Raw genomic sequence first — 9,751 nt, forward strand, 5'->3', positions numbered from 1 at the left:
GGGTGGAAAGGACAGTGGGATGTTTGGGTGTCCAGTTTCTTTGGATTTTTAGCCAGTTTCTCTTGCAGCTAGTGCCCTCTTGAGGAAACCTCTCTTCTATTCCGTTTTTGCAGGGTTTTTTCCCCCACTAAACGAAACGATCTCCCGGCAGGGAGCAGGAGCATAGTCAGGGGCTGCGATTTTGCCCAGGCCCAACACAGCCAGCGGTGCCGGGGACTGCCTCATGCCTTCCCACCTGGACCCACCAGGAAGGCAGATGGCATTGAGATGTGGGATTGCAGCGCCTGACATCCCCCCAGAAAACGAATCCTTCCCAAATCAACGTGTTCCCAGTGACAATCCGGGATGCTCTGACCCCGGCCCTGAGGGAAGGTCCCCTACCGGCATCATCACAAGCTGCCGCCCGCTTTGCTCCCCTCCTCGCCTCCCGAAAACGCGAGATAATTGGGAATGGGAGCAAAAGGTGAGGACAGTGCTCCTCTCAGATGTCCGAATGTCAAAGCGACGCTGGCACAAGAGCTGCCGGCAACAAAGGGCCGTCGGGATCGATGCGGCTGGCGGGGACGGGAGCGGGATGAGAGCTTGTTTCCCGGGAAAAGTGATGCCTGAGCCGGCGGAGCAGCAGTGCCATCACCTGGAGCCCTCCTCCAAGATGCTGTGCCTCGGGCGAATCCCAAAATGAACACGAACACACGTTAGTTTTGTTTTTTCCGCAGCAAAACCTCTCCCGGAGCACGGGGACTCCATGGCGAAGGGACTCCATGGCAAAGGGACTCCATGGCAAAGGGACTCCATGGCAAAGGGATCAGGATTTATGCCACTCTTCCTTTTTTTTCAGGCCAAAAGTGTGCAGAACACGCGAATTTTGCACCGAGGTGGTGCAGCTCTTGAGCACGGCTTGGGAAAATTCCCGCATGAAGAATAAATGGTCTGGGGAATGATTTTTAGGGCAGTGCTAGGGATAGAAGATGGTGGGAAGCGTTGGGATCAGGCTTTGTTCAAGGAATATGGGGCAGAGGATGATGGTGGAAAGCAAATACATTATATCAGAAAGCAAAGTTTTGCAGAAAAGGAGCCCCTCCGGTTGATTTTACTCTAAAAAGATGAATTTAGGTCTGTGGCCCTGGTAGTTACACAGATTTGGAGACAATCTTGCCATTTCCCATCACTTCCCATGCCTCAAACTGGGCTGCAAACACACCAAACCCCACTCCAAGCCATAAACAGGGCTCCTGAGCCTAAATCTGGGGAAAGGCAGGCAGGGCTGGGGCGCTGGTGCTGGATGGGAGCAGGGGATGGGATGGGACCATCACTGGGAATGGGGAGCCACGGAAAGGCCACAGCCAAGGGGTGGTTCCACCTCTAAATTAGCACCTGTGCTGTTAAATGCCATTTTAGTCTATTGTGGGCTCTTTTATAGGATAGAAGCACAGATACAGATAGTTCCTTGTGCATATATTGAATATTTATTTGGTATATATTGGAGCTGCATCCGGGGAGGTTTAGGCTGGATGTTGGGAAAAGGATGAGCTCTGAACAGGTTCCCTGGGGAATGGTCACATTCCCGAGGTTGCCAGAGCTTAAGGAATGCATGGACAATGCTCTCAGGCACAGAGTGGGATTGTTGGGGTGCCTGTGTAGGTCCAGGGGCTGAGCTTGATGATCCTTGTGGGTCAGCCCAGGATATTCCATGATCCTATGACCCGACTGCAGCAGTGCCGTTTCCCTGCAAGCAGGTGATTTCAAAGGGAACAAAGATAAAGAAACTACTTTTAAAACCCACCAGAAATCGGCGCAGAGCTGGAAAAGCACTTCCTATGCCTTGAGAACATCCCTTACGTACGTGTAAAGTGCAATAAGGGATGGAGGGGGCCCGTCTCACGCACTCCGCAACACGCGACAAACAAGGGGAGAAAACCGAACGCGGATCTCCGTGTTGCAAGCCAAGCACACTCAGCTCTTTTTATGACGCGTAAACTTGGCTTATTACACAGAAAATAAAGGGATTTAAAAGGACTTCAATCACCGCCACCCGCAAGGAGCGCGCGCCGCCCTCAGCCCCTCTCGGGCTTTGGCCACACCCCCGCCATTGGCCACGCCCCCGCCCTGAGCCCTCAAGGGCGTTGGCCACGCCCCGTGTCTTGGCCACGCCCCCAAAACGGGCCACGCCCCCGGTCCTCCAGGGTCACAGAGAGGCGGGCGGGAGGTGCTGGGACGGGGAGGTTCGCGGCGGAAGTGACGTCAGAGCGCGGGCGCCTGATGCAGGCGGGCGGCGCCGTGAGGGGAAGATGCCGGTGGCGGTGATGGCCGAGAGCTCCGTGAGCTTCAGGCGGCTCCTGGAGCAGTGCGAGACGCAGGAGCTGGAGGTGCCGCGGGGCGTGGGGGGCTCTGCGTGTGCGCCTGTGAGGCGGGGAGGGTGCGTGGGCGTGTGTGTGAGCGGGGGAGGGCTCAGTGTTTGAACTTGTCCCTTGGGCTCGCCAGGGAGCCCTTCAGAAACTCGCAGCCTGCAGATAAATGGGTATTTCCCTATAATTATTCGCGTCGTCTCAGAGGGGGTTATTTTGTCTGTTTCCGTCCTTCTCGTGGCTGAGAAAAGGAGAATATTGATCAGGGAAGTGGAGCCGTGAGCTAGGCTTGGGGAATTACCCTTAGATCGAGTTTTATTGTGGCAGCTTTCACTGGAAGCTTCCTTCGTGCTGTTTTCCGTTCTGTTGTGCCGTGATAGAAGGCCTGAAGCCTTATTGGAAGTCTTTTTGGCTTTCAGGTTATGCAGGCTTTCAGAATTTTACAGCTTTTTTTAATCACTCGTTTGTATCCTCCTTGTGAGGTCTGTGAGCTCTGCTGAAGTGCTGCAGAGGCCGAGGCTTAGCCTGGGGTTTTTCGGAGGGGCAGAGTAGCTTTGCAGTGGTGGAGTGGCCTGAGCCGAAGTTCAGCTGAAGGTAAACGAAGTCGGGGTGATTTAATTTCACTTTCAACAGCTGCCACTCTTATGAGCATAGGAAAAGAGTAATGGAAGATGCAACCTTCCTTTATTACCCCCCCCCAAAATTGCACGGGCCTGTTATGTGATGTGAATAAAAAAAGACAAAAAACACTCGTTTTGGAGTGTCCAATTTACACAAACCTTGGCTTCCTGCTGTGTTCTGTATCACACCCCTCTTCAAAATCTGTAATTCAGGAATCTGTGTTTGTTTTCAGGCCCCTGGAGGAATTGCCACACCCCTGGTCTATGGGCAGCTGCTGGCTCTGTACCTGCTGCACAATGACATGTAAGTCCCAGCCTGTGACACTGGCTTTGTCACCAGCGTGTTGGGAATGGGCTGTGTGTTTAATAAAAAAGGTGTGTTTACCAAAAAAAAAAAAAAAAAAAATTAAAAAAAAAATTCCTGGGAGTAAGTTTCTTTCACTCCTTGATCTCCTTTCCTTGATCTTCCCCACCCTCTTGAACTGTGGGGAAATTTGGGAATAAAGTTCCTTCAGTGATGAAATGGGCTCCTCTGTGACGTGTTAAACATTTCAGTGCTTTGTTTTGTAGCTGTTCAGGGCTGCATTCGTTTTGGGTGGGATTCAAGGCTGTTCCTTGTGTTTAAATTCCAGCAGGATAACTCTGGACTATCCATGTTAAAAATGAGGGATACTGTTGGCTTGAAGGAGCTGAATCTGCAGGAAGCAGAGATCCTGGGAATTTGGTTTGGGGGGTTATCCCATGTCCCGGTGTGTACTTGATGTGCTAAACTTGAAAGTTTTGGGGAGAAATTGCTTTCCCAGTCTGGTGTTAAATGAGGCAATTAATAAACTGATAGTTGTGTTATGACAACGTTGTCTGCTGGAGAGCAGCTCTGTTTTCGCACTCCAGTATCCGATATTCCTTCCTGGGAAGAATATTTTAAAGCCCTGAGGGTGTTCAGTTCAGCATCTGGTCAAACCTGGTGGTGTCTCATTTGGTGACTGAAGAGTGTTTTTATCTTTTGTTTTTAGGAATAACGCACGTTATCTGTGGAAAAGAATCCCCCCTGCTATCAAATCCGTGAGTGCTGGGCCAAATTTAACTCAGAAATCTGCTGATTGTGTTGCACACAATGCCCTCTGCAAACCTGGGGGTGGAAATGGGTTTATACACGCGGTCAGTGTAGAGGATTTTCTTCTGGATTAAGGCTGGGGTTTGGTTTTTTTTTTTTTATCCCAACAGGCAAATGCTGAGCTTGGTGCAGTTTGGTCGGTGGGACAAAGAATCTGGCAGAGGGACTTCCCGGGGATCTACGCAGCAATCAGTGCACATCAGTGGTCTGAGACCATTCAGCCAATCATGGAAGCACTTAGAGGTACAAGCTGAGCTTGTGTGGGGAGTGGGGAATTGCCTGGAATTATTTATGTCTGCTCCCACACAAACAGACAAACTGTTGATTGTGAAAAATCAGAAGTGGTTAGGAAAACTTGCCAGGTTTTTGTAGGTTTTACTACAAGGTTTTTAGGTGTCGGCTGTAAATAAAAAGCTCATTACAAAACCTTGTAGAAACAAGTAAATTTGTTTTAGTAGGATTTTGTTTCTGTATATTCTTTGACACTGGAATTTCATAAACCATATGGTTTGTTCTGTAAGAGCAAAACAGACCATTAATTACCCAGTTTCATCAGACTTCTTAGCAGAGATTCAGGGAACTTGGCTCGGCATTTCAGAACCTGGTGGTACTTACAAGAAGGTTTTTCTGTGAAACGTTTTCTATCCCGTGTAATGGTAACATGCAAAGTCTTGCTCCTAGAGGGCAGTGCAGACTGCTAAAAAGAAGTGCTTTGCAATAACCAGTTCTCTGTAGCATGAGGAACAACTGCTTTTTAGGTTCCATTAATTATTGACTGATTGCTGGCATCTTGCAAATGGAGAATGCCATCAGGTGCAGAGTTCCCTAAAGTGTTTTCTGTGCTGGTGGTAAAGCCCAGGATGCTGCAGGCTGCATTTGGAGGGTCAGTGTGGGCTCTGAGGGGGTTTGTCCTGGCAGAGAACAACTTGTTGTCTCTTGCTGCTGACTGTGAACTGTGGGAAGGGAGGGGGAACTCCTGAAGTGCTCACTTGAAAGCTGGTAGTGATTTTTCCAAAGGTGGTAGAATTGAGGAAATATTCTCAGATTTCCCAGCTCTGGAGATGAGTCTCTTGTGTCCTGTGTTCCTCTCCCTAGATGCAACCAGGAGACGAGCCTTTGGGCTGGTTTCCCAGGCTTACACATCAATAGTTGCAGATGATTTTGCCGCCTTTGTTGGCCTTCCTGTGGAAGAAGCTGTGAAAGGTACTTGGCATTATTCCCTGAGTAATTTTTATACTGACGATGAGCTCAGAAAGCTCTAAGTGATGATTAATGAAAATGTATCTACAAATTCCGAGGCTGTTAAGTGATTGGGCAGTGATTAGAGAGAAAAAAAAAAAAAATCTTGGTTCTGGATAATGGTTTGGTTTTTTAAAAAATTATTTGCCATTAACTATCATTGTTTATTCTCCCCTTCTGTATCTTACAAATGCCTTTCCAGGTGTGCTAGAACAGGGCTGGCAAGCAGACTTTGCAACTCGCATGGTGATGCCTAAAAAGCCGGGTAGGTGGAGCTGTTACTTCAAGAAACATTCAGCATTTTCCAGGAGTTATGTGTTAAGTTTTTAATTACAGCTTTGCACAAGATTCTGTTAGATACTTTTTGGACACTCATGCTGCTTATGAACACGGGGCGTGCATAAAATGTGAGGAAGTACAAAGTGGTGGATTTGGTTTGGACTTACAAGTAGTTTGGATTAAGCTACATCCTCACATGAACTTGTTTAAACAAAAGCAGACAGGATGTGCTGGGATTGCTCCCTCTCCTCCTCTGCTGCTGGCTCAGTCTCTGTGGAACATAAACTGGATGACCTCAAATGACATGTCTTAACCTAATAAAGATGAATGAAAAATAGACCCTCTTAAACCTGAGACTTTTTTTTTTCCCTTCAGGAGAATTAGAATTTCTTTAGGCAGGGATTTAGTGAATCTTTGTGTTTTGAGGAGCTCCAGTTGTTGATATAATTTCCTTTGCTTCTAAAATTTAAATCTTCTCTCCTTTTCTTCTCTTCACTTTCATGGTGTTAAGAACAGAATGTCTGTTCCTGCAAAGCTTGGTCTGCAGAAATACTTTGCCTTTTTTTTTTTTTTTTTCTAAAGCTGTATCTGTGGCTGGCTGAGGCAAAACTAAATGTTAAGCTATAAAAGCAGGATGAAAGAGCTGCTCTTAAACTGCTCTGTGCAGCTCTGGCAGATGGAGCCAGATGACAGCAAATCCAAAAGGGCAAGATCTCTTGGACTAAGAAATGACATTGTATGGGCAGAGTTTTGGGGTGTTCAGAGCCCATAATAAACAGGTGCCAGGTGTTGAAATTTACCCTTAAGGGACACAAAGCCAAACAGAGCCCTGAGATTTTATATATGATCAAGTGGGGTTTTTAAGAACTGGTTGCAAAATATGCAGAGCTTAAAAAAATTGGAAATTACTTGCATGTTTGTTCTTTCCAGAAGTGAGTGCAAGAACTACTATTCAGGCAAAAGAAAGAGGGTCTTTTGAAGCAGCTAATCCTTTGGTATTCTGCTTTTTAGTTATAAAATCAAGTGTGATGAATAAACAGGTTTAATTTTAATTAGCTTTTTTTCCATATTTTGTTGCACAGAACTGTTCAAAACTGTTCCACTGAGCTAATTTCATATGTTTTTCTTCAGGTGTGCTGGATGCTTCCTTTAACAGATTTATTCCTTCATCAGGTATTTTTGTTTATATATAATGGATTTAGCTAAACTTGCATAAACAGTGTCACCAGCACCACTGAGTGGGAACTGAGTCCTAGAGAAGTGAATGTTCTCACTGGCCCCTCCAAAATAAAAAACAACTGCCCACCCCAATCAGGTGCTATGTAAATGTGTTTCTCCTTCTGTCTTCTCACTCCCTCATGTTTAAGCAGTGCCTGAGATTCCTGAGGTTCCCACTTCCATAGCAGAGCTCCTGTGTGTTCTCTTGGTCTGATCACCCACTACATCTGTTTGTTTGGAGTCTTCAGAATGGCAGCTTGCAAGGAAAGGAGCAACCAGAGAGCTCCAGGAGCTTTTTTCTCCGAATACTGTCAGCCCTCATTGCTCAGACTCCAGTGTGTGCAGAGAAATTCTGCAGGCTGCTGACAAGTGGGACTTGTTGCAGCAGTTTTTGTGGTTAGTAACTCTTGGACTACTGAACGGTGCAGATAACAAGAATTATGTCAGCTGGAGCTGTGTAGGGAGGAGATGCAGTTAAGATCTGCCCCCAGAAGGCTGTTGAAATTCAGATGCATTTAATTTTTTTTTCCCTTATTGTTATGATGGATGCTGGATGGATTTGCTTTCTAAATTTCATTAATGTTCCATTTGTTTTATCTTTACAGAACCTGCTCCAGTCCCACCAATTCCCAATGAACAGCAATTGGCCAGATTGACTGACTATGTGGCTTTCCTGGAAAACTGATCACCCTGCTCCTGTGTTCAGAACAACTTGGGAATCCTGTGTACCGACAGTTTTAGATCTAAGATTTATTTTATTCTGTATCTGTTAAATGTTGCAGCGTCCCCCACTCAAAAGTGTGAAGTATCCAGTGTATGTCAGCCTCGCTCCTGTTTTGCCAAAGCCCAGCTAGCACAGAAACAATCCTTTAACTCCTGCAATATTTATTCAGTAGATACACAGCATACACAGCAGTATTACATAGTATGTTTTTTTGAATTGACTCAAAGCAGAACCTTTTTCAGGTGTGTTAGAAATGGAGAAGAAACAATTCTCTGGTGAGTACTGCAGTGCTTATGACAGATCTGTTGCATGTTGAACATGGACAGGACAGAGTGGAAGACTTCCCAGCCTGTATGTACAGAGAGAAAATACTTTGATGAAAGTGAAAGAAGACCATTTTGCAGTAACTCTTTTGCAAATATTTTTGTGGTGTATTTATAATTGATTTTTTTTCCTCATGTTCTTTCTGGATTGTTAAATCTTCTTGTTCTGATGTGAGAAATTTCACATCAGGCATATTTTTACAGCAGAATACTTGCTTAACAAAGACAAATCTACACTTTGAGGAAGTATTTTTACTTTTGGAAGGTTTTATTTGAGTGACATAGGACACCAGATGTTTTCCTGGGTAACCCTGCATCTTGAGACCTGTCACCTGTTGCTCCATTTCAGTACACTGGGCCAGGGTCTGCAAGAAATAACAATTCTTACCTGTCTTTAAGCTTTCTGGCTTACTTCTGCAGTGATGGGAGAGGAATTTCAAGGTTAAAGTAGGAGCAGAGCCCAGCTGGGAGGGGAGTGATGCAATGTGCTGCAGTGTCAGTTTGAAAAATAATTCTGTCCAAGCAGTGCTCTATTAATCTTTGAGCTGAGAGTGGATTTTGAAAGCAAACATGAGTTCTCTTGCCATTTGTGTCATGTTGGTGAAAAGATTGTGGAGAAAGAGTGGTGCTTTAAAGGGCAGTGCATGTCTCAATTCACTTCTCCCCCCTTTCTAAAATCCTATCCAGAGGTTCCATGGAAGCTGGTGAGTGTGCCCTTGTGTTGTGATTGTTTTTCCAGTGTGCACTGCCTACTGTACATTCTCTTGGTGAGGGAGTGTTAGCAGGGAGGAATTACAAACTGCTCTACTGCCTTGAGAGCTCCCTTGATGTGTAAACACTTTCTCAAAATGATTATTTATTTGAAGCCCACCTAAGACTTGGATTGCTAAATTTATCTTCAGTGATATTAAAGAACATGTTTACACTGACCTTGTGCACTTGACTTTTTTGAATTTTCTGCAGAATAGAGGTCTGGTTTGGTGAGTTTTTTTAATGAATTCTTACTGGCCTAATTTGGATAGGGCTAGTTAAGGATTACTGCAATGTTTTATGCCTCAACAGCTTCGTGTGCAGCACTTGTACAGTGTTGTATTAAAAAACCACTGGTACCCCTCAGATGTCTTAAAATATTCCTTGGTGTAAAGTGTTTGCACAGCTGAGTGAAAATATCCCTTCTGTGTTTGTATTGTGCATGTCTGCACTTGCAGGTAGCACACAACCGTGCTTGGAGAAATGAAACTTAGACATAATTAAAGTACTACGTACTCAATGAATGGTAATAGGAGAGGAGCAATGTGGACATTGGCAGTCTGTTTCTGTCTCAAATCTATGTCAAATACAGTAAGTTTGACCCTTTCAAACAAGTTGATAACTTTGTGATTTCTAGTCTGCTGTAAAATTTAGGCTGTCTTTTAGCTTTGTATGAGGCATTAACTCATAACTTGCCCTCAAGTTCTGTATTCCCAGACACTTTTTACCATGTGCTGCTTTGGAATCCAAGCTATTTCACATGGATTTCATCCTCATTGCCCTTTTCCTGGTTTTTGGTTCACAAATACCTGTCTTCAGATGAGCAGCTTTGTGCTTCCCTATCCAGAACCCTACCTTGGGAAACATTGTGTGAAATATTTAGTAAAGTGACATCTTTAGGCATTTGAATCCTTACCTGGCCTTCACTAACCCTGTGCTTTCAGCTCAACAAAGAGGAAGTATTTTTTGTGCTTGTATTTGCTGTTTTAATTGAAGCAATTGGTGTGGATTTTGGAATTCTTCCAAGTACAGTGCTGAGTGTGGGAGGGCCTTTGAGTTAAAAAACCATTAGGAATTCAGTTGGGAACAGAAGTTCATGAAGGATTTGGAAAAAAGGAACTTAATTTCAGTTTTCCATT

General features: G+C 45.1%; 1 protein-coding gene across 1 annotated transcript; it reads left to right on the top strand.

The window, feature by feature from the left end:
- The first annotated feature begins 2,227 nt into the window (after window positions 1-2,227).
- COPS8 (COP9 signalosome subunit 8) lies at window positions 2,228-8,791 on the top strand. Its single transcript, XM_066189396.1, has 8 exons — window positions 2,228-2,366; window positions 3,199-3,269; window positions 3,979-4,027; window positions 4,190-4,322; window positions 5,175-5,282; window positions 5,521-5,583; window positions 6,729-6,770; window positions 7,421-8,791. Exons 1-8 carry the CDS (start codon window positions 2,289-2,291, stop codon window positions 7,498-7,500), a joined length of 624 nt encoding a protein of 207 aa, XP_066045493.1. The 5' UTR covers window positions 2,228-2,288; the 3' UTR covers window positions 7,501-8,791.
- The last annotated feature ends 960 nt before the right edge of the window (window positions 8,792-9,751 follow it).

The sequence above is a fragment of the Chamaea fasciata genome, unplaced genomic scaffold, assembly GCF_029207755.1.
Source record: "Chamaea fasciata isolate MVZ Bird 193981 ecotype frontalis unplaced genomic scaffold, bChaFas1.0.hap1 SCAF_8, whole genome shotgun sequence".
NCBI lineage: Eukaryota > Metazoa > Chordata > Aves > Passeriformes > Sylviidae > Chamaea > Chamaea fasciata.

Bases quoted from the DNA above. Each gene is read 5' to 3' on its own strand.
- COPS8 (XM_066189396.1), top strand. From the start codon at position 2,289: ATGCCGGTGGCGGTGATGGCCGAGAGCTCCGTGAGCTTCAGGCGGCTC. The intron at 4,323-5,174 runs GTACAAGCTGAG...TCCTCTCCCTAG, and splicing joins AATCATGGAAGCACTTAGAG to ATGCAACCAGGAGACGAGCC. The intron at 5,283-5,520 runs GTACTTGGCATT...ATGCCTTTCCAG, and splicing joins TGTGGAAGAAGCTGTGAAAG to GTGTGCTAGAACAGGGCTGG.